This window comes from Carcharhinus amblyrhynchos, chromosome 15, assembly GCF_965287045.1.
Source record: "Carcharhinus amblyrhynchos chromosome 15, sCarAmb.v2.hapA, whole genome shotgun sequence".
NCBI lineage: Eukaryota > Metazoa > Chordata > Chondrichthyes > Carcharhiniformes > Carcharhinidae > Carcharhinus > Carcharhinus amblyrhynchos.
In genome coordinates, this window is record NC_137338.1 from 6195102 (window position 1) to 6220358 (window position 25257).

At 43.4% G+C, this 25257-nt stretch overlaps 1 protein-coding gene across 1 annotated transcript; it reads left to right on the forward strand.

The window, feature by feature from the left end:
* Positions 1 to 2804: 2804 nt before the first annotated feature.
* On the forward strand, positions 2805 to 24343 carry LOC145353048 (E3 ubiquitin/ISG15 ligase TRIM25-like). The gene is given in 8 exon segments (XM_080203381.1): positions 2805 to 3021; positions 3023 to 3374; positions 4762 to 4857; positions 6679 to 6909; positions 9922 to 9944; positions 10976 to 11214; positions 19310 to 19465; positions 21694 to 24343. Coding segments are annotated over 8 exon segments (1770 nt in total). The 5' UTR covers positions 2805 to 2872; the 3' UTR covers positions 22218 to 24343.
* Positions 24344 to 25257: the final 914 nt, after the last annotated feature.

Genomic DNA, 25257 nt, shown 5'->3' on the forward strand with positions numbered 1-25257 from the left:
GAGGTAAATGGGTGTTTTTCTGGTTAACAATCAGTGACTAGTGGTGTGCCTCAGGGATCAGTGTTGGGACCACAATTGTTTATGATTTACAGAAATGATTTGGAGTTGGGGACCAAGTGTAGTGTGTCAAAATTCACAGATGACACTAAGATGGGTGGCAGAGCAAAGTGTGCAGAGGATACTGAAAGTCTGCAAAGGGATATAGATAATCTAAGTGAGTGGGTGAGGGTCTGGCAGATGGAGTACAATGTTAATAAATGTGAGATAATCCATTTTGGCAGGAATAACAGCAAAATGGACTATTATTTAAATGGTAAAAAATTGCAGCATGCTGCTGTGCAGAGGGACCTGGGTGTCCTTGTGCAGGAATCTCAAGGAGTTGGTTTGCAGGTGCAGCAGGTAATTAAGAAGGCAAATGGAATTCAGTCCTTCATTGTTAGAGGGATGAAGTTTAAAAACAGCGAGGTTATGTTTCAGCTGTATAAGGTGCTGGTGAGGCCACACTTGGAGTACTGTGTACAGTTTTGGTCTCCTTACTTGAGAAAGGATATACTCACACTGGAGGGGGTACAGAGGAGATTCACTAGGTTGATTCCGGAGTTAAGGGGGTTGGCTTATGAGGAGAATCTGAGTAGACTGGGGCTATACTCATTGGAATTCAGAAGAATGAGGGGAGATCTTATAGAAACACATAAAATGATGAAGGGAATAGATGAGATAGAAACAGGGAAGTTGTTTCCAACGGCGGGTGAAACTAGAACTAGAGGGCATAGCCTCAAAATAAGGGGAAGCAGATTTAGGATTGAGTTGAGGAGGAACTTATTCACACAAAGGGTTGTGAATCTGTAGAATTCTCTGCCCAGTGAAGCAGTTGAGGCTACCTCACTGAATGTTTTTAAGGCAAGGATAGATAAATTTTTGAACAGTAAAAGAATTAAGGGTTATGGAGAGTGGGCGAGTAAGTGGAGCTGAGTCCACAAAAAGATCAGTCATGATCTTATTGAATGGCAGAACAGGCTCGAGGGGCCAGATGGCCTACTCCTGCTCTGACCTTCTGTTCTTTTGAATAGACTTGTCTCGCCTTAAGTTGATCTTTCTCTACACCCTAGCTATGACTGTAACACTACATTTTGCACTTTCTCCTTTCCTTATCTATGAATGGTATGTTTTATCTGTACTCAGTTAATTCGTTCTGAATTCTATTGATTGAGAGAGGAACATTGACCAGGTTCCCAGAAGAATGTGTAGGGGGTGGGGGGTGGGGAGAGACAGTCATACCTGGGCATAATCGAGGCGCTGCCAGAGACCTGTCTGAGCACTGCTTCCTGGCACTGCCTCCTGGCATTGCCACTGGTTCATATTATCCTCTGTCTCTTAGCATCCCCAGTAATTCTCCCAGTACTCCACTGAGTCAGTCTGGATGTTATGCTGAAGTTTCCTGAGTAGGAATTGAACCCATAATCTTCTGATAGAATGGCAAGCCACAACAATGCACGTTTGCAATGTGGCCTCGGTCAGCGAGTTTTCCTTCCATTTTTAATCCCAGTAAGCAATCTTTCTCAGCCTGTTTGTTCACAATTGGAAATGATGTGAGACAGAAAGCATGTTGGTGCCTGTGGAACCTGTTTGGACTTTCCCCGGGATGCTGGCCAAGGTATTTTGGTTTACAATGTTCACTACATCCAAACAGAGTAATTGTAACAGCATCAACAGATCATCACTGAATATTAGAAGTTCTTGCCATTTTTAAAGAGCAGCATTTCTTCATTGAATGTAGCTTTCTGTGCAGTTTTCACAGTCGAATATTCTAAAACAGAATTAAAAATAAAGCATTGACACAGTGAATATTTACTAGCAACATTCTGACTGTAGACTGTGAAATTAGAAGCCTGATTATTTTTTGTTGAACTGATATAAAGACGGAGATTAAGGGGGGACATGATAGAGGTATATAAAATACTGAAGGGAATAGATAGAGTCAATAGTGGTAGGCTGTTCCCTAGATTGGGGACAATTATGAGAGGTCACGATCTAAGGGTGAGGGGGGAGAAGTATAATTTGGATATGAGAGGAAGGTTCTTCACGCAGAGGGTCGTGGAGGTATGGAACGCACTACCGAGTAGGGTGGTGGAGCCAGGCACATTGGACTTGTTTAAGGTTTACTTAGATAGACACACAAGCGAAACAAGGATGGAGGGTTATAGTAGAGGGTATTAAATAGGGTCAGAGCCTCGGGACGACACCGGAAATGTAGAATTACATGTTAACGTTTTTGTCTTTTTATTCCGCAGGTGGCGGTCCACCTTGTTGTCAAACAAGGGGCATGCACACGGTGGGTCGTGCGTGGGCTGCTCTTGGAGGTTCCGGGAGTGGCCTAGTACTTCGTGTCGGTGTGTGTGCTTAATCCTGGACCGGTAGACGGACGCCGCAACAGCTCGGTGACTAGCACTGCTGGCTGTGCAGATACATGGATTTGGGCCAGTGTCTGTGGGAGTTTGCACATTCTCCCTGTGGATGCGTGGGTTTCCTCTGGGCATCCGGTTTCCTCCCACACCCCAAAGATGTGCTCTTAGGCTGATTGGTTTTACCAAATTGACACTATTCTCCCCTGAATCTGGCTAAGTTAGGGGTTCCACTCACATACACACAGGGCAGGGTAGGTGTAGGAGGATGCGGCGGCACGGGCTCATTGGGCTGAAGGGCCTGTTTCCCGTGCTGGGTTGTTCTTTGTTCTCTTTGTTCTTAAGTTGCAGTGAGAGCAGGTGAAACTGAAACTAACAACTGCATTCTTTCTGGGCAGAGTATCTCAGCCCTCATTGTACACTGCTGGCTGCACTACGTGAAGACTGTCCTCCATGGAGCAGTTAAAGGGATGGAAAACAGAGCTTTATTAACGGAATTGAACTATGCTGTGTGTCTCCAGGTGTATAAGGATCGTGTCAAATTGCCCTGTCAACCCAACTTCTGCCTCAAGTGCATTGAGGATGTTTGGGCCCAAGTAATCGATCAGGATGGATCCAGTACAATGTCACGACAAATTCGACTCCAAGCCCAGTTTGGAGAGGAGTGTTGCCACCGTTACCTGCGATCATTGCAGCGAGAATCAAACCCCAGCTGTGAAGACATGTCTGAAATGTGAAACCTCTTTCTGTGCCGTTCATTTGAAGCCACATTTGACAAAAGTGGTTCTTAAATTTCATGACCTAGTCAACCCTGTGGCTGATCTTACTCAGAGAAAATGCCCAGACCATGCAAAGATTCTTGAGTTTTTCTGTGAGGACGATGAAGTCTGTGTCTGTTCTTCGTGTGGACTAATAGGCAACCACAAGTCCCATAATATAGTGAACCTGGAACATGCACAAGCTTCAAAGAACGTAAGTTCCAATATTCTTGTCTCAGTCTTCCTGACATGTAATCTCCTGTTATCCAAGGAGCTTATAAAGGAATATTTTCAGTCTAAAAGCGGAAGAAGGCTCCCTTGTGTGGTGTGACATTGCTGTCTAAATACAAAAATGTATTTGCTCCATTCTTGGACAAGTGTAAATTAGTTTCAGGGACACCACACTGCAGCTGAGTATCCAGCCCAATATGTGCCTGTAAAAAGCAGCACTAGTGTGATACACATCTCTCAACTGAACTGTAAACTGGGATAGTTCTATTTTCACACAATCCTGGATTGGCCGTTCAGTCACAGGGAACACAAGTTGGATATGGTTAAGAACATTGTGGACACAATTTATTGATCTCCCCAATCCCTGTGTGGAATTTAATGGGGACTCAGGGACTGGGAAACATGCAGACACAGGGATAGAATTGGGTGGGAGCTGAAACACTGGTTTCCCGATATTACGGGAAATTCCTAAAGTCAATGGTGTATCAACAGCATAGTCGGTAGCACGGTGATGCAGTCGTTAGCATGCTGCCTCACAGCACCAGAGACCTGGGTTCAATTCTGGTCTTGGATCTGTGTGGGGTTTGCACGTTCTCCCCACATCTGCGTTTGTTTCCTCCCGGTGCCCCAGTTACCTCTCATAGTCCAAATGTGCACGTTAGATGGTTTGGCCATGGTAAATTAGCCCTTAGTTCCCAAAGATGTGCAGGATAGGGGTATTAGCAGGGTAAATTTGTGGGGATATGAGGATCGGACAGCAGGGGTGGACCTGGGTAAGGTGCTTTATCAGAGAGGAAGTGCAGATTTGATGGGTCGAATACCCTCCTTCTGCACTGTAGGGATTCTGTGATCTATGAACTCACCACCCACTGTCAGGAAATTTCTTGCCATCAATTTGCAATGCCTCAAATGATCATTAAATGGCAACTTTATAAATTCAGTCCCACCTTCAAGATTAAGTGAGTGCGTCTCCTGTTCCCAAAAGTTTAAAGGTGGGCTCTACCAAACAAGATGGTTCAATTTCTGGAACTTAGGTGAGGATTTCTTCCCACTCCTGTGTGATTGATCATCGTAAACACACACTCCTCATGCATTTATGATTTACATTGTGATTATGTGTGTGACAGCTCCCAACACATGAACAGTGTCCACTTCTGGGTCCACCGTTGAGAACCATGTTCTTTTGATTAAATTCCATCGCTTGGGAATGAGCTCCCGCTGTGAGGTTATCCTGAATACTTCTGTACAGTGATAAGAAAATGACAGTCTTCTGGATCACTTACTTATCAGCATTCAGTTGGCACTGAATCAATTTCCATTTAAAATCCAGTTCAGAATTTTAATATAGAATATTTCAATTGCCTTCCCAGGAAAAATTGGTGAGCGAACTGGAAAAACTCCAGAAAGTTCAACAGAATGGTTCCACCAAAGAGCAAGACTTGGAGAAATCAGGAGCTGAATTAAAGGTAGAACACATTGTGCAATGTGATTCCCTCAATGCAGAGGAAATATCCATCTCCAAAATGGTTTAATTAATCCAGTTGATCCTGATTTGTAAATGAAAATTCATTATAATACAGGTGCAGTGACAATGTGTGGGCAGTGTGTTACAGGCTGAGGGGCCACATTGATTCACATTGAAATGTTCTTGGTTTTCACCTGAAATCCAATACAGAAATGTATTGGTTTTGGTTTGGATTAACACAACTTCCTGTTTCAGTCACAACAATGTTCATTTTGTTCTTTAACATTCCTGGTCTTTCAGTTCCCATGTAAAGTTTTCAGATGTTATGTAATTAAAACAAGAGAGAAACACGAGAAATGGGCATATAAAATATTAATGTAGAAGGACAAGTTAGGTGTGTAGCACAAATAAATATTCCTTATAAAAATGCAGGGGTTGTAGAGAAGAAATTTAATGAATTGCAGGTGCTTGTTCACTGAGCGGGATATTGCGGGGTAACTATTATTGAGACATGGCTGCAGGGCTGTCAGGAATGGGACTTAAATATACCTGAAACCAGGGGATAAGTCTGCAAGAAAGGCAGCAAATGCTGTGTAGCATAACATATATATTAATTGAGAACTGAATGGATTATCTCTCCACTTTGGTAGCAAAAATAGGAAGGCAGATTATTATTTGCATGGGGGCGAATTGAGTGGGTACTCAGCGAGACCCTAGTGTTCCCATGCATCTGTCGCTGAAAGTAAGTGCGCAGATGCAACAGAAAACACATTTGTCTATACTTATACAGTGCCTGTGATCAGTTAGGTTGGTTGATCACGATCAATTGACCGTTAGGCCAGAATCTTTCCAAAGTGTTGAATTCTTCAAAGTGTTAGAATTCTTCTAAGTGTTGAATTCACGGGAAAACTGCAGTAATTCACGCTGTTTTGTTTTTCAGTGGGAATTCAGATTAGAATCTCCACATTCTGTGCAATGCAGAGGTCACCAGTATGAATATCTCTGCTGGAGAAGCTGAGACCAGCTGGCCTCTGCGCCTCTCCCTCCACTTTGGGCCAATTGACCCCCGCAGTGCCGATCCCCCTGGAAGCAGAAGCACCCCCAACCTGCCCCAATCACTGGCCTCACTCCTGTCCCAATTGATCCCAATGTGGAGTGGCAGAGGCGTCTCTCACCCCATCTCACCGAGGTCCCACCCTCTTGACACTGCCCCATGACTGATGCCAGGGTTTATATGCCCAAGGGGCAGCACCCGCTATTGCCAAATCCCCGGGAGGCCCCGATTGCCTTCCCTTCACTCCAGCGGGCTCAGGCCACTAATTCCCCAAAAGTGGGGAGCTAGATTAAACCACGCAGGAGTGAAATACACTGGTGGGGGGTGGGGGGAGATGCTCGCGGGCTCAGAGAATTCAGTTCTGAGCCCGCTAATTACATTTAAATTACATTACAATATGATTAAAATAAGTTAGCTGGTCCTCCCACCGCCTTCCAGCATTGATTTAATGGTGCCAGAATTCCTGCGCTGGGAGATGCGGACGTGGCGGGAATGCGTGCATGAATTCTGCGTATGCCCGGCCTCGAGATTCTCCCACCTCGCTGCACTCGAAAATTACTGCAGCAGAGTGGGAGAGTCGTCCCCTCTTAGTGTCAGGGACTTAAACAGGGTAAATATGTGGGGTTACGGGGATTGGGCCTGGGTGGGATTGTTGTCAATGCAGGTTCACTGGCCCAAATGGTCTCCTCCTGCACTGTAGGGATTCTATGATTCTGTGAACAAACTGTGTAAGGGCAATTTGTAACAAAAGTGTGGATGGACTTTCAGGCAGTCATCAGTGAGCTGAAAGAAAAACTGTTGGAGAGGTTCTCTGAGCTGAAGCAACAAGTGGCAGAAGATGAAGAACGTGTGCTGAGACTGATTGATGAGGAGGAATACTGCTTACTCTCTGAGATTAGGAGCCGTTCAGGAGCATTACATGAGATGGTGGAACAGCTTAAATTAACACATAAAGAAGCATGCAACCTGATGACTAATGACTGTATCTCATTTCTTCAGGTAAGCTGAATTTTCTTTCTGTTGTTTCTTTCCTACTCTTCCTCCAGTTCTGAAGTCACTGTTATTAATGCACTGTGTCAGCAAAGTCTGTTCTAGTGTATGAATGAATGCAAGAATGTTTCTTTATTTCATATATTATCAACTCTTCAGGACATCTCACAAACATTCTGCAAGACAGGAACTATTTATGAAGCACTTGTTGTATTGTAGACAATGGCACCCAGGTAGGAATTGACATAATTGACCAGTTAATATGGGATCAGTTTTAATTCTTCCATCTGAGCTTGTAATTGGCAGCAGTTGGTGGGCAGTGCCCAGATTCTCATCTTGTGTTCTTTAACTGATAAGAATTACATAGAACATAGAACATTACAGCACAGTACAGGCCCTTCAGCCCTCGATGTTGCGCCGACCAGTGGAACCAATCTATTGACCCTCTAACCTAAACTATTCCAGTGTTATCCATATGCCTATCCACTGACCATTTGAACATCCTTAAAGTTGGCGAGTCCACAACTACTGCAGGCAGGGCATTCCACACCCTTACTACCCTCTGACTAAAGAACCTACCTCTGACATCCGTCACTTATTATCACCCCTCAATTTAAAGCTATGTCCCCTCGTGTTAGCCAAGGTGCGATTATTTTTCCTCTTTTCATTCATTTATTGGGTGTGAGAATCACTGGCTAGGCCAGAATTTTCTGTTCATCCCCAATTGTCCTTGAGAAGGTACTGATGAGCCACCGTCTTAAGCTGCTACAGTCCATGCGGTGTGGGTATACCCATAATGCTATTAGGAAAGGAGGTCCAGGATTTTATGTAGTGACAATAAAGATAGTTCTAAGTCAGGAAAGTGCATAGGTTTGAGGGAAACTTGTAGGTGGCAATGTTTCCATGTGTCTGCTGTCCTTCTAACTTGGAATTTGGAAGATGATGTTGCAGGAGCCTCGGCTAGTGATTGCAATTGACCTTGTAAATTAAACACACTGTTGCGCTATTCTCGGTGGTGAAAGGAATGAATAATTATCCGTGCCAATTAAGCAGGGTTACTTTTACCTCGATACATTGAGCTTATTGAATTTTACTTGATAGCACTGTCAATGACACCATCTATCACTCTCCTGATGATCAATAATATGCTGATGGGGCAGTAATTAGAGAGACTGGATATGTCCTACATTTTGTGAATGGTGCATACCTGGGCTATTTCCCACTTTTTCAGGTGATTGCCAGTGCTGTATTTGTACTGGAACGACTTAGCTAGAACCATGTCTAGTTCTAAAGCATAAGTCTTCAGTATTGCAGTTGGGATTTTGCCAGGGCCCGTAACTTTTGCTAAATCCAGGGCTATTTCTGGATATTATGCAGAATGAAGTAGATTGACTGAAGATTGACATCTAATATGCAATGGACCTGAGGAAGAGTTCTATATTTAACGGAGCCAGTAAGACACTTGGCTTATGGAGGCCATTGGCAATAAGCCCAACCCTATTTCTTTATAATTCCCTCACTGCACACTCAACCCCACCAGGATTTCATCATTGGTTAGTAATGCTAACTTTCATCTCCTGTCCACCCAGTAAGACTGAATTAAATTTTATCTGCCCTGGCTACAATTTGTGGGCCCAGCTACACCGTAATGTTAAATGAGTTTATAGTGGCAGGGAGGGTCCAATGGCATGGATGGATGGTAATTTTACATTTGATGTTTTGGGGAATTGGAACCAATGCAAGCACAGGTACGGGGTGCAGGTAGCTCAGAGGACCATGAGCTTTGAGTAAACTGAAGTCTGTTAGGATCAAGGAGAGAAGGTTAGCCAGGAGAGCAGGGAAAGACTGAACCTGCAGATGATAGAGGCATTTTGAAGAATTTCAGTGGAACAAGGATTGCAATAGGGATGGAGACGGCAGTGTTACAGAGGTGCACATAAATCTTGGTGTTGGAAAAAAAATAGGGATGGAAGGCCACCTTGAGATCGAAAGAACTGCTAAGACTGAAAACAGCCTGGTTCAGCTGGAGATGGTGGTGGTAGATGTGTATTGAATCAGTGGCAAAAGCATTGAGTTTGCAGAGGATGCTGTAGAAGATAGCATTATTCTTCCCTATGTTTACCTGGAGGAAATGGTAGCTCTACCAAGTTGAACAAGCAATCACATCATACTGGATATTTTGAGGGAAGTGCCAGAGAGATAGATCAGAATAACATCCCCATATTGGTAAGATCTGATTCCCGTGTTTGTGAATGATATCACAAAGATAGAATGGAGATGATGAGGATCAGCATAAGAATGGATCCATGAGGGAATCAGATTAGGACTGGGAAGAAAACAATTGATTGTGAAAATTCCTTGGCTACAATTTAATAGGGGAGAGTTTCACCAAGTAAGGGGAGTCCTATTCAACTCGACAACTAAAAAAAGGCTTTGAAGAAGATTGATGTTGTTATATCATTGATAGAGATGTTGAGAGGGTAAGGAAGAATGATGCATTACACTCATCGAAAATATTAGTTATGACTTTGTTAGAGCAGTTTCACTGTCGCAGGAGATAACTGGCACACTAAAGATGAGGCCTGAATATTATTTTGGAACTTTAGCTGCTTTTACTATTTCAACTAGTAAAAGCAAAATGTATCACTGATGCTGGGAACATTTTCTTCAGTGTGGAAGTAATGCAGGAATTATAGAGCAGAAAGCACTTGCATCATTTCAAAACCAATTAGTTGTAACTTCAGGCTCTTCCTGAATAAACAGAGTGGGAGAATGGCCTATCCTGATAAATAGCTTGTGATTCTGTGATGAACAAGGTTGGGGATGAATTACTCACACTTCTTTGCTGCCCCTGCATTGTCGCAGCTGCCTCACACCTGACCTCAGAATGTCCCAGCGAGGAATGTTCATTATTCCATGACTGTGACTTACTCTATTCCTCTCAACTCTTTACTCTGAAGCTCATTCCCTTTTGTTTTATTCCACTGTGCACTAATCAATCTTCTCTCATTTTATCTACAGAATTCAAAGGAGATCACTTTCAGGTCAGTTTCTTTCAGTCATCGGGTAAATGCTGCTGGTGGTATTCTGTATTCATATTTAAATTCTTGTCGGCATAAAATATGAGTGCCTTGCTACCTACAATGAATAAAAGCGAATTTGGAAAAGCATCGTAAAATCATATGACAAAGGGTCATCTGGACTCAAAACTTCAGCTCTTTTCTCTCTTTACAGATGCTGCCAGACATGCTGAGATTTTTCAGCACTCTCTCTTTTGGTTTAAGATTCCAGCATCTGCAATAATTTGCTTTTATCTTAAAATCATAGAATGGTTACAGCACAGAAAGAGTCCATCATATCTGTACCAGTTCTCTGCAAGAGTAATTCACCTTGTGCCACTCCGTGCCCTTTTTCTCTAGCCCTGCAATTTATTTTTATCTCTTTAGATAATGATCCAATTTTATGTTGAAAATAAAGAGCTTCTATGTATGTAGCACTTCATCACATCTTCAGAACATGTCAATGTGGCTCAGTTGATGATGTCTTGCCTATCAGTGCACAGGGGCAGAATTCTAGTTAGGGAGCCGGTCCATAACCACATTACATAGAATGACCATTTGATGCAACACCAAAGGAGTGCTGCATTGTCAAAGTGACTGCCTATCAGATCAAAGGTTAACCTGCGTAATGATCCGAGCATTCAATTGTGAGAAATAGAAACAACTTAGACCCAAAATGTACCAATAATGCAATGTCACTGGGAATGCTCAGAGTAAATTCCACAGATCCAGGATGCTTAAGAGGATGGTCCTTTATGAGGTTTCACTCAGTTCCTTCTGTAGAGAGTGAGAGATTTGGGAAATTTCCCAAAACCCGTTACTCACCTCAGGCGAGACAATCCAGGCTGTAATGTGGAGATCTTTGCAACTAGTGGAACAATTGTGGATGCTTTTCAGGATGATTCACTGGCCAGTTTCAGGATGAGATTTTAGTCATTGCAGTGATCACCTGTTAACTGTTTAATTTCTATCTGAAATCACCGTGGATTAAAGCATTGCTTTTTCTGTCATTATAGAGTTACTGAAAGTCAGAAAGTCACATATCCGGATACTCCAGAGCTCACCTTGAATCTGTCCAATGTATCTCAGCTTCTCAAAAAGAGGATGGAGGAATCTAAACAATGCTACTTGGCCATGGAAGAAATGGTAGCTCTGTATAAATGTACAAAAGCAGTGGGTAGGGAAGAGCCAGTTGCTGCAGCAAATCTGCAGCGTACACGCAGAAGCCTAACAAGCTCATCTCCAGCTCAAACAAGTAAGAAAGAGAACAAAAAACAAAAAAGTACAGCACAGGAACAGGCCCTTAAGCCCTCCAAGCCCGTGCCGATTATGATGCTCTAACTAAACTTAAAAAAAAACTTTCTGCCCATACTCAGTCTGTATCCCTCAATTCTTCACTATTCATGTACCCATCCAGATGCCTCTTAAATGTTACTAATGTGCCCGCTTCCACCATCTCCTCAGGCAGCACGTTCCAGGCACCCACCACACTCTGTATGAAAAACTCCCCCCGCACATCTCCCTTAAACTTTCTGCCTCTCACTTTGAACCTGTGCCCCCTTGTAATTGACACTTCCACCCTGTTGGAGCTTTTTTCAGAGGCTAAGTATTAAGCTGGCTTTCATTTAACTACAGCTCAGCTGACACAAAGACTCATGGATATAGTGCTCTGGTTAAAGGTGTTTCTTTATTTTCCAAGCCTGGTTCAATGTACGAGAGAGAGAGATTTGGTGGTGTGACAAATCACTCTGAAATTACATCACTATCAGTATTGCAATTGGCAGCAGCCATTTGCCCACCCCTTGCTCACCCCAGCTGGGTACGAGTCAATCATTATTAGTATGGATTATTCACCTTGGCCAATAACATTTGCTCCTGGACAGCATGGGACTGCGTGATCAGTTCATGAACTTTAAGAATTTGTCACAGTTTCCTGACACCTCTTATCAGGTGTAATGTATGTCCTATTTATTAAAACTTGTTGGGACCTTCGGGACTGTCTAGAGTCCACATTGATAAGAGTTGCTTTTCCCTTTTCTCAACAGCTGCACTGTTATGAGCAATGTTTTTTTTTACTTGACTATGCCTTAGAGCATAGTGTCATTAGCCAAGGTGTAGGCTTTTAATATAGAATATCTTTTCAAAAATACGTGTCTTAATTCTCTAACAGTGGCTATATGGCTATAACAGTGGCAGCGATTTTTGGGCGTGTGAGGAGGCAGCAAAAAGGTACATTTTTTCTGTTTTATGTTGTTTAACTTTTTATTTATAGTTTTAAAGTCGTGAGTTTCGGCGGTTTTTTTAAAATTAGTTAGAAACCGGAAGTCGTCACTAGGACGCTTGCCGGTAGTTGTAGTTTTTTTTCTCGGGCTCCTAACCCTATAAATTAGCGCAGAGGGGATACCCGATCCTCTACACTGGTAGAGAATCCCACCCTCCCACCTCCTCTAACCTAATTATATTTTTATTTTTCTGCTGATAATTGTTTCAGGGATGGCAGTTCAGGCAGTAAGCTGCATCTCCTGTGGGATGTATGTGGTGAGGGACTCCAGTAGTGTTTCAGGTGATTTTACTTGTAAGAAGTGTGTTAGATTGCAGCTTCTGGAGGAGCGTGTAAAGGAACTGGAGGTGGAATTAGAGGAACTCTGCATAATTCGGGAGGCGGAGGAGGACATCGATAGGAGTTATAAGGAGATAGTCACTCCTAGAAATGAGTCTTGGGTCACTGCCAGGAAGAGGGGAAAGAAGCAATTGGGGGAACAATCCCCTGGGGCTGTTCCCCTCCAGAATAGGTTTTCGGTCCTGTAGGCTACAGTTGAGGAGGAATCAACTGGGGATAACCGAAGGGAGCAGGTCTCTGGGGGTGAGCCTAGTGTGAAAGCTCAGGTGGTTAGGAGATGTAAAAGATTGGGCCTCGTGATTGGGGACTCTACAGTTAAGGGGACGGATAGGAGAGTCGGAAGTAATGGTAGGGACTCGGGGCTGGTGTGTTGCCTACCAGGGGCTGGGGTCCGGGATGTATCGGAAAGGGTTTTCAGGACTCTTAGGGGAGAGGGAGATCAACCCCAAGTTATAGTTCATGTGAGGACGCATGACATAGGGAGGTTAAGGGAAGGGGATATTAAGCAGAGATTTATGGAGTTGGGGTGGAAACTAAAGGCCAAGTCAGACAGAGTGGTTATCTCCGGACTCTTGCCTGTGCCACGGGATAGTTTAGAGAGGAATAGAGAGAGGGAAAGTTTGAACTCGTGGCTGAGGGGATGGTGCAGGAGGGAGGGGTTCAGGTACTTAAGCGCAATTGGGGCTCGTTCTGGGGAAGGTGGGACCTCTAAGAGTGATGGTCTACACCTGGATCAGAGGGGAACCAATATCCTGGGGGGAAAATTTGCTAAGGCTATGCAGGGAGGTTTAAACTGATTCGGAGGGGGGGTGCAATCCTGAGTAGAGGGGGTGAAAGTGAGGGGGACATAGATGGGGACTGCAATGCATGACATTGTGGGGGTGGGGCAGAGCAGGGTTTGAAATGCGTATACTTTAATGCGAGGAGTATTCGCAATAAAGTGGATGAACTTGCAGCGTGGATCAGTACCTGGGACCTTGATGTTGTGGCCATTTCAGAGACATGGATAGAGCAGGGTCAGGAATGGTTGTTGCAGGTCCCGGGGTTCAAATGCTTTAGTCGGAGTAGAGAAGGAGGCAGAAGGGGGGGAGGGGTAGCATTATTGGTCAAGGACTGTATCACAGCGTCTGAGAGGAAGTTTGATGAGGACTTGTCTGTTGAGGTATTATGGGCGGAGATTAGAAATAGGAGAGGAGAGGTCACCCTGTTGGGAGCCTTTTATAGACCTCCTAAAAGTTCTAGAGAGGTTGAGGAAAAGATTGCGGAGACAATCCTGGTTAGGAGTGAAAGTAATAGGGTAATTGTTATGGGGGACTTTAACTTTACTAATATTGATTGGAATTGCTATAGCTCTAGCTCGTTAGAGGGGTCAGTTTTTGTACAAAGCGTGCAGGAAGGTTTTTTGACTCAGTATGTAGATAGGCCAACTAGAGGTGAGGCTATATTGGATTTGGTGCTGGGAAATGAGCCAGACCAGGTGCTAGACTTGGAAGTTGGTGTGCATTTTGGTGATAGTGACCACAATTCGGTTACGTTCACCTTAGTGATGGAAAGGGATAGGCATGAACCTCGGGCCAGTAGTTTTAGCTGGGGGAAGGGTAATTATGAGGCTATTAGGAGAGAATTAGGAAGCATAGGTTGGACTAGGAGATTACAGGGACTGGGAACGTCCGAAATGTGGAGTTTTTTCAAGGAGCAGCTACTGCGAGTCCGTGATAGGTATGTCCCGGTCAGGCAAGGAGGAATTGGTAGGGCTAGGGAACCGTGGTGCACTAAAGAAGTTGATTCGTTGGTTAAAAAGAAAAAGGAGGCTTATGTTCGGATGAGACTTGAGGGCTCGGGTAGTGCACTAGAAAACTTTAGATTGGCTAGGAGGGAGTTGAAGAGTGAGTTAAGAAGGGCTAAAAGAGGACATGAGAAGACTTTGGCTGATAGGATTAAGGAGAATCCTAAGGCGTTCTATAGGTATGTCAAGAACAGAAGGTTGGTTAGGGCAAGATTAGGGCCAGTTATAGACAGCAGAGGGAAGTTATGTGTGGAACCGGAAGAGATTGGAGAGGCATTGAACCAATATTTCTCTTCAGTGTTCACGTAAGGGGACATGAATATTGCTGAGGAGGACACTGGGTTGCAGGGGAGTAGAATAGACAGTATTACAGTTGATAAGGAGTATGTGCTGGATATTCTTGAGGGTTTGAAAATAGATAAGTCCCCTGGTCCGGATGGGATTTACCCTAGGATTCTCTGGGAGGCAAGAGAAGTGATTGCAGAGCCTCTGGCTCTGATCTTCAGGTCGTCGTTGGCCTCTGGTATAGTACTGGAAGATTGGAGGATAGCGAATGTTGTCCCATTGTTTAAGAAGGGGAACAGATACTTCCCCGGGAATTATAGACAGGTGAGTCTCACTTTTGTTGTGGGCAAGGTTTTAGAAAAAATTATTAGGGATAGGATTTATAGTTATTTGGAGAGTAATGAATTGATTGGAGATAGTCAGCATGGTTTTGTAGCGGGTAGGTTGTGCCTTACTAACCTCATTGAGTTTTTTGAGAAAGTGACCAAAGAGGTGGATGGGGGTAAGGCAGTTGACGTGGTATATATGGATTTTAGTAAGGCGTTTGATAAGGTTCGCCATGGTAGGCTTCTGCAGAAAATGCAGATGTATGGGATTGAGGGTAATCTAGGAAATTGGATCAGGAATTGGCTAGCAGATAGGAGACAGAGGGTGGTGGTTGATGGTAAATATTCGTCATGGAGTTCGGTTACGAGTGGTGTGCCTCAGGGATCTGTTTTGGGGCCACTGCTGTTTGTAATTTTTATTAATGATCTGGATGAGGGTATAGTTGGGTGGATTAGTAAATTTGCTGATGACACCAAAGTCGGAGGTGTGGTAGATTGTGAGGAAGGGTGTCATAGTTTGCAGGAAGACTTGGACAGGTTGCAGAGCTGAGCCCAGAGGTGGCAGATGGAGTTTAATGCGGAGAAGTGTGAGGTAATTCACTTTGGTAGGAATAACAGATGTGTTGAGTATAGGGCTAACGGGAGGACTTTGAAGAGTGTGGATGAACAGAGGGATGTAGGTGTATGTGTACATAGATCCCTGAAAGTTGGGAATCAAGTAGATAGGGTTGTTAAGAAGGCATACGGTGTCTTGGCGTTTATTGGTAGGGGGATTGAATTTAGGAGTCGCAGCATCATGTTGCAACTGTACACAACTCTAGTGCGGCCGCACTTGGAGTACTGTGTGCAGTTCTGGTCCCCACATTACAGGAAGGATGTGGAGGCTTTGGAGAGGGTGCAGAGGAGGTTTACCAGGATGTTGCCTGGTATGGAGGGGAGGTCCTATGAGGAGAGACTGAAGGATTTGGGGTTGTTTTTGCTGGAAAGAAGGAGGCTAAGAGGGGATCTTATTGAAACATATAAGATGATTAGAGGTTTAGATAGGGTGGACAGTGATAGCCTCTTTCCTCGGATGGAGAAAGCTAGCACGAGGGGGCATGGCTTTAAATTAAGGGGGGGGGGGTAGTTATAGGACGGATGTGAGGGGTAGGTTCTTTACCCAGAGGGTGGTGAGGGATTGGAATGCCCTGCCTGCTGCGGTTGTAAATGCGCCTAGTTTGGGGGCGTTTAAGAGATCCGTGGATAGGTTTATGGACGAAAAGGGATTGGTTTAGGTTAGTGGGTCATTGTTTTAACTGGTCGGCGCAACATCGTGGGCCGAAGGGCCTGTTCTGCACTGTAATGTTCTATGTTCTATATGTGTCTCTATGCAAACAGTATATTTGTGCATTTTCTCTATTCTATTCACTCTGATCTGTTCGTCTTTCAGTCCCAACTTATTCTAAACTCCTTACACACCCTGGGAGAAAGACTCTGACTATCCACCCAGTCTATGTCCCTCATAATTTTGTAGATTGTTATCAGGTCTCCCATCAGCCTCCTGAGTAGTTTCACTCAGATACTATCCAGGAAATTAAAATCTATTTGAGAAATAGTTGTAGAATTTCTATCAAGGAGATGATAATTCTGGTTGATTTCAATCCATTATTCAGAGGGCAGGTAGGGCTCATAATCCAGGTACTTTTGCTTGGGTCCAGCTCCCTCTGACTGAATTTGAAGAGGATTAAACAAAAGATACACCAGACCATGAATTAGATTCAAATATTAATAAAGGTTGTAATGCACAGCGATTTTACTACTTTACATTGTTACCCAGGAGCTTTCATACGAGGCCAAGGAGCACACCTTTAAGAGCTCCCAGCAATGATCTTGTGTATGTGGACTGGGACATCAACATCTCCCAAATTCCAGAGATAGACTCTCATGTGGCTCATCTCATGTAGCAGCACAGTCTGCCCTCAGCTATTATTCAGCTGATAGCCCTCATTACAGCATAACCTGTAAAGTGCATATAGAACCATAGTTTATTTATTTATTTTAAAGTTCATTTATTTCTCACAAGTGAGGCTTACATTAACATTGCAATGAAGTTACTGTGAAATTCCGCTAGTCGCCACAGTCGGCCGCCTTTCGGGTCAATGCACCTAACCAGCACATCCTTCAGAATGTGGGAGGAAACACGGAGAAAATCCACGCAGACAGGGGAAGAAAGTGGAAACTCCACACAAACCTGGCTACCTGGCGCCATAAGGCATCAGTGCTAACCACTGTGCTATCATGCATAGAATAGCTACTGCATACAAGGAGGCCATTTGGGCTGTTATATCCATGCTGTCTCTCTGCAGGAGCTTTGTCCCACTCTGTCCCACTGCTCTGCCTTTTCCTGATGCTCCTGTCACTTTTTTCTCCAAGTAATTGCCCAATTCTCTTTTGAAAACTATGATTGAATGTACCTCTAGCACAAATCTTGGTACTTCAGCCCTGTGCACACAAAGTCTCTGTTTTCTTTTATTCATTTGTGGGATGTGGGTGTCGCTGGCTGGCTAGCATTTATTGCCCATCCCTAGTTGCCCTTGAGAAATGGTGAGCATCCTTTTTGAATCGCTGCAGTTTATGTTCTGTGGGTTGACCCACAATAAGAAGTCTCACAACACCAGGTTAAAGTCCAACAGGTTTATTTGGTATCACAAGCTTTCGAAGTATCACTCCTTCAGGTGAGTGAGGAGTTGTGTTCACAAACAGGGCACTTATAGATACAAACTCAATTTATAAGATAATGGTTGGAATGTGAATCCTTACAGGTAATCAAGTCTTAAAGCTACAGAAAATGTGAGTGGAGAGAGGGTTAAGCACAGGTTAAAGAGGTGTGTATTGTCTCCAGCCAGGACAGTTAGTGAGATTTTGCAAGGCCAGGCAAGTCATGGGGGTTACAGATAGTGTGACATGGACCCAAGATCCCGGTTGAGGCTGTCCTCATGTGTATGGAACTTGGCTATCAGTTCCTGCTCGGCGATTTTGTGTTGTCGTGTGTTGTGAAGGCCACCTTGGAGTGCGCTTACCTGAAGATCAGAGGCCGAATGCCCATGACTGTTGAAGTGTTCGCCAACAGGAAGCTTGTGCTACTAAATAAATCCTTTGGACTTTAACCTGATGTTGTGAGACTTCTTACTGTGCCTACCCCAGTCCAATGCCAGCAGCTCCACATCATTGACCACAATGCTATTCAGGAGGGAATTCCAGGATTTTGACCCAGCAACTGCGAAGGAACAGCGATATATTTCCAAGTCAGGATGGTGATTGGCTTGGAGGGGAACTTGTAGGTAGTGGTGTTCCCATGTATCTGCTGCCCTTGTCCTTCTAGATTGAAGTGATAGTGGGTTTGGAAGGGGCTATCTAAGGATCTTTGGTGAATTGCTGCAGTGCATTTTGTAGATAGTACACATTACTGCTGCTGAGCATCGGTGGTGGAGGGAGTGGATGTTTGTAGATATGGTGCCAATTAAGTGGGCTGCTTTGTCTTGGATGGTGTAAAGCTTCTTGAGTGTTGTTGGAGTTGCATCCATCCCGGCAAGTGGGGAGTATTTCATCACACTCCTGACTTGTGCCTTGTAAATGGTGGATAGTCTTTGGGGAGTCTGGAGGTGAGTTACTTGTTGCAGTACTCCTAGCCTCTGACCTGCTCTGTAGCCACTGTTTTTATTGTGGTGAGTCCAGTTGAGTTTCTGGTAAATTATAATCCTAAGGATATTGACAATGGAAGATTCATTGATGGTTACACCATTGAATGTCAAGGGGTGGGGTTTAGAGTGTCTCTTATTGATGATGGTCATTGCCTTGCATTTGTGTGACATGAATGTTACTTGCCAGCCCAAGCCTGGATATTGTCCATGATCTGGAGATGCTGGTGTTGGACTGGGGTGGACACAGTAAGAAATCTCATAACACTAGGTTAAAGTCCAACAAGTTTATTTGGAATCGCTCACCTGAGGAAGGAGCAGCGCCCAGAAATCTCGTGATTCCAAATGAACCTGTTAGACTTCAATCTGGTGTTGTGGGACCGGATATTGTCCAGATTCCCAGTGCTTGTTTTATTTCTTGAGGCTTCTTCCATAGGCAGCATCTTGAAAGGGACAAAATTGGGTGAACATCAGGCAACATCTGTAAGGGATACTACCTCATGTACTGTGAACCATGTGGTTTCCTTCAATCTCAACTGAATGGTGTGTTTTCCCCTAATTATCTGTCTCATTATCTCAAGTCCCCATCCTGTCTATGTCACTGCCTCTTGCATCAACACATCTACTGCTCCTAATTTTCTTGTTCTATTTTTCAGTTACATTGTTAGCTGCCTGCAAGAGTGATGAGCCAAAAGAAACCAGGTCTAAGTCCTCTTCAAGAGCAACATTAGAGGAACAGGTGTCAAAATTCAGTCTGGAAGAGAGGAAACAGAAAAATAATGCATTAGAAAGATTATCAAATGTATCAGGAGGTACGACTATTATACTGAAAGGGAATGGAGCAGGAATGATTTTATTTTCCTTACCCTTTATTCTACTGCAAAGTTTAATTGCACAGCTTGGGTGAGCAAGGGAAAAGCTATACGACAGATGGTGAAGCAGTAATGGGACCAGCAAAGAGTATGAGGTTATATGTGGAAAAATCTATCATAGAATAGAATCCCTACAGTGCAGAAGGAGGTCTTTCAGCCCATCGAGCCTGCGCCAACAATCATCCCACCTATCCCAGTAATCACAACTATTTAGCCTGCTAATCCTCCTAATATTAAGGGGCAATTTAACATGGCCAATCCACTGATCCTGCACACCTTTGGACTGTGGGAAGAAATTGAAGCACATGGAGGAAACCAAAGCAGACATGAGGAGAATGTGCATCTCCACAGTCACCCGAGCCCAGAATTGAATCCGGGTCCCTGGCGCTGAGAGGCAGCAGTGCTAACCACTGTGCCACCATGCTGCCCATGGCCACTTCATGTCTATGTCCCTCCACAAAGCTCTGAGTCAGTAGTTTTTGTACAATGCCTAACAAAGACCTGCAGCTGGCTCAAGCGCCACACACTCCACCCTGGGCTTCACTACCCACTTTCTTATGCCAGTGGAGGTAACCCTGAATATTTATCCATGAGGCCTCATTAGAATACCTTCCGGTGCGTGACCCTATTCTAACCTCTGTTCATTGAGGTTTGTATTATTGTAGAAATCTGGATGGAAAGGCAGAATTTTCCATTTATGAGACTGTGAACGTGAAACAGGAATGCTGTGTATCCCAGGGATGACTTCAAGAATCATATCATCCTCATATCCCCAGCCGGGGGTGTCAGTGCCAAGGAGGTCAGTGTGTCTGCCAACTGCACTGAAACGCCATCCAGTGCGGGAAGAAGGTGAATGATCTCTTCCGTTCCTCCAACTCCCACCAATATCGAACTCTCAATGGCGACTCATTTCCGTTTCATGGTTATCATTAGATTATTGGATTCAAATTCTGCCTTCTGTGGTAGAACAATTAATATTTATTAATATAGCATCTTTATCATAGTTAAATGTTACAAGTCATTTTGCAGGAGCTTTATCAAACAAGATTTGACAGAGTCACATAAAAGCTGGTCCATAGAGATGGGTTTTAGGGAGTGTCACGAAGGAGGAAAGAGATAGAGAGGGGTGTCCAGAGGTCATTCTGGAGCTTGAGGCTTATACAGCTGGAAGCACAGCAACAATGATAGAGCCATTAGTGTCAGAAATGTTCAAGACACCAGCGCTGGAGGAGTGCAACTATCTTGGAGAGTTGTAATGCTGCAGGAGCTTACTGAGATAGGGTGGACCAGGGCCAGGGAGGAATTTGAAAACAAATGGGTATTTTAAATCAAAGGGTTGCTTAACTGGGAGTCAGTAGGGGTTAGTGAGCACAGGGATGTTGGATTTGTGGAGGGTTTAAAGCTGAAGGCTGGCGAAGAGTACATGAGTAAAGCTAAAATGATAGATTCAATTAAAGATATATACGGAAATAGCAAATGTTACCAGGAGAGTACAGAGGGTTCTTCTACTTTAAAAAATGAGTTTCTTGATTTGTGACAAAGTATCACTTCTCAGCCTTTTGGCTAAGACCAAGTATAGTGTCGACATGCTGCGCTTGGTTGAAGTCATTAGGTTACATAAGAACATAAGAACATAAGAACATAAGAAATAGGAGCAGGAGTAGGCCATCCAGCCCTTCGAGCCTGCCCCGCCATTCAATAAGATCATGGCTGAGATAGTTACATTTCAGCTTCATTTGAAACAATTTTTTAAAGTGGCATCTCAGCCTTTTGGCTAGGATGCGAATGAGATCAAGCCTTGGAGGAGGAGCTACACCTACTCCAATCAGCTTGGATCATGTAGATCAAGCCCAAAACAGGAGGTGAGAGCCCTGTCTTGTCAGCTTGGATTGGGAATGTCCCAACTTGTTGGGACTCTGAATTGGATTTGATTAGATTGGAATAAAGTTTAAAAAAAAAGTATGAACATGAGTAACTGTTAATGTTTGCACAGATTGCTACAAGGACACAGACACTAACCAATATAGATTCATCTTGCTATATGCATGTGTAACACACAGAATATAGTGTAAGACATTATGTACGTCTCCTACTATCGTGAATTATCTCCTATCTTACGGTGCCATTGTCGATTATTGATCTGTTAAACCTGTTCCTTTCCTCTCTAGGGGAATTTTCGAGGTTGACCCTGGATCCGAACACAGCAAGTAAGCACTTGGTTCTGTCTGACAATCTGAGATCAGTGATGTACCGTGATCAGGAGCAGCCCTACCCAAATAACTTGGAGAGATTTAAAAGCCATTCACAGATCTTTTGCAAACAGAGTTTCTACTTGGGACGCCATTCCTGGGATGTGGCAACTGATGGTGATTGGTGGGGAATAGGGATTGCATATGGGCATATAAAGAAGTCAGGTAGAAGTTCTGATCTTCGGAACACCACAAAAGCTTGGTGCTTGTATCTCTGTGTTAGCAACTTGTCAGCCTGTCATAATAGCTCGTGTACTCGCCTACCGCTGTATCCCTCTATCAGCAGAATACGAGTTGAATTGGACTATGATGGAGGGACCGTATCATTCTATTTGGTCACTGACACACTGATACACTTGCACACATTTAGTGCCAAATTTGTTGGACCTGTGTATCCAGCTTTTTGCTGTGAGAATAACTGTGGGCTCAAGCTGATAAATTAATTCTCAACTGCTTAGTGACTTTAATACTCTTTCAGTATTAAGTCTTGAATTGTGAGTGTTGCTGGCAAGGGAGAGATTTATTGTCCATCCCCTGTTGTTTGACTAGATTATTTCATAGAACATTCAAGAGTAAATGGGAAAGTTGGAGTTTATTCTCTATCTTCAGTTTCCTGACTGGATCACTCCGGAGAACATTCAATAGAAAATGGTGCTGGTGTGGTGCTGGAGTCACATATTAGCCAGATCAGACAAGATTTTACCTGATGGGCTTTACTGAACCAGAACTTGTGCAGTGACCACTGTGATATCCTGGGACTGGAATGACAGGTCTCCAAAAACTATTCAGCCCAAATTTGCTGAGAGGGTGATGGCCTAAGGGTATTATCGCCGGAGTATTAATACAGAAACTCAGCTAATGCTTTGGGGATCCAGATTTGAGTCCCACCGTGGTAGATGGTGGAATTTGAATTCAATAAAAATATCTGGAATGAAGAATCCAATAATGACCATATATTAATTGTCAGGGAAAAAACCCACCTGGTTCATGTCCTGAAGGAAATCTGCCATTCTTACCTAGTCTGGCCTACATGTGACTCCAGATTCTATAGCAATATGGCTGAATCGTAATTGCTCTTTGAACTGTCCCAGCAAGCCACTCAGTTCAAGGACGCCTAGGGATGGGCAATTAACCTGTTGTGGTGAGACTTCTTACTGTGTTTACCTCAGTCCAACACCAGCATCTCCACATCAATAAATGTTGGCCAGCAATGCCAATGGCCCACAAATGAATTTTTAAGTATTCAAATGTGCCTACGCGCCCATGCAAAAGGATAAGCTTTTAAACACAATTCAATGGGCCCATCAACACAGGGAGAATTTGGAAAGACTGAGGAGCACATCGCACGTGAGCAGGAATAATTACTGGAGATAGGGAGAGCAATGGAGAGCCACTGTTCATTTTTAAAATAAATAATAGGGAACTCAATCTTGAATTTTATTGTCAAATTTCCTGTCTTTGCTTTGTAAGTCAATAAAGTTACAAGAATGGGCAGAAAGGTGGCAAATGCAAGTTAATGTGACTAGTGTGAGACAAAGTTTTGGAAGAAAAGGAATTGGAATATGAATTGAGTGAAAAGATTAAAGAAATAGATGGAGAGAGGGGACACGGATTCATTTACAGAATTCCCTTAAATTGTGAGTACGGGCAGATGAAACCATTATAAAAACATACTCAGGATAGAAGGAGTGAGGGTGAATGACCAGACGATGGAGACAAGGAAGGAAGCCAGGAGATTGCCAGAAAATGTTATTATTCAGTTATCGTTGAGGATGATAGAATGTATATTAATGTGTATGCTTTTATTGTTTGGATATAGATATGTCCTAAGATCTATCCACTGTTACTTTTGAAATTATTCATTCCTGATTTAATTACATTTTCTTTTTAATAAAGTATAGGGTACATCATTTCGCACAGGTTTTCTGTTGTTTAAGCATTTATCTGGTGCATGCCATTTCTAATGCGATTGTGGCTTCTCACTTCATGTGCTGCTGTTACTCAATGTCTTGTGCTACTGAGCTCACTGTATGTGATTTGAGGGTTTTTACAAGGATGTGGTGAGAGGAGAGTCACATTGCTGAGCATTGCTGAATCATCTTCTTGTGAGTTTCCTTTGGCTGCCTAAGTACAATTTTTAGACCGAGGGAGTACAGTATTGTCAGTGCCACCCTTTGAATGATACATTAAAATTAAGGCCCATATGTGTTGTAATATACCGTAATGGATTGTAGCATTGTATCACTAAAAGGGAAGTGTGTTATTCACATTTGCCAGTGAGCAGAACATAACATAACTCTGGAGTTTCTAAACTTTCTATCATTGTACAAATGTTCTCCTGTGCCTGGTCTTAATAAATGAATCCTCAAAGTGTTTACGCAATCCCCAATAAGTGATCACAGGTCAAAGACCTCTTTAACTTGTAATGAAACCCCTCTCCACTTCCTTTGTCTGTAGCTGTCAAGACTTGATTATCTGTTAAGATTCACATTCCATTCATTATCTTGTAATTTTGTGTTTGTATACACTGTTTGTGAACCTAACTCCCACTTACCTGATGAAAGAGCAGTGCTGCAAAAGCTCATGCTACCAATTAAACCTGTTGGACTTTAACCTGTGTTATGAGACTTTTTACTATGCTCACCCCAGTCCAACCCTGGCATCTTCACATCCTGTCAGGAGAATGAAGAAGTCTGGTGCCTCAGTTTTGAGGAGGTTCTGATCCTGCTCTGGCCAAAGCTTATCCTTCTACCAGAATCAATCCAAGATTAGTCTGTTCATTAGCTCATTTCTATTTGTGGCCTTTTCCAAGCTCAAATTGATAGTTGTGTTTCTTTCATCAGAATAATGATTGAAGAATATTGGCTATAAAGCACTTTGGGAAAGCTTGCGGTTGCAAAAGGCACTATATAAATGCAAATCTATCTTTATTGTTATGTGCATCTATTCCATGTGACTTCATCATTACGAGACCAACCTTTGCATGAGTTATTGATATGTCCCTAATTGGAGAGATACTCTTAGAAACTACTTTCTTAATGCTTTCAGTGGCATAGAGTTGTCCCTTGAGTCACAGGCGTTGACCTTTTCCTCTATAGAAGCTTCTGTTGAATTACTGCACTGAAGGTGAGGTAGGCAGGTGTCCACCCAGCAGGTTAAAGAATGCTTACTGAAGGCTTCTGATGATCCTCATCTAATGATTCATCACCTGAATTACCAGATAATTTGACTGCATTTGCAAATGGTGAGGATTGGAAGAAGATTTCAAGGCGAGTGCCAAATATATTAATAAAAAATCCATATCATTCATTGTCTAACTCCACTAACCTCTTGACAACCTCCACAACAGCTCAGTGACTAGCACTGCTAGCTGTGCAGATACATGGATTTGGGCCTGTGTCTGTGGGAGTTTGCGCATTCTCCCTGTGGTTGCGTGGGTTTCCTCCGGGCGCTCCGGTTTCCTCCCACACCCCAAAGATGTGC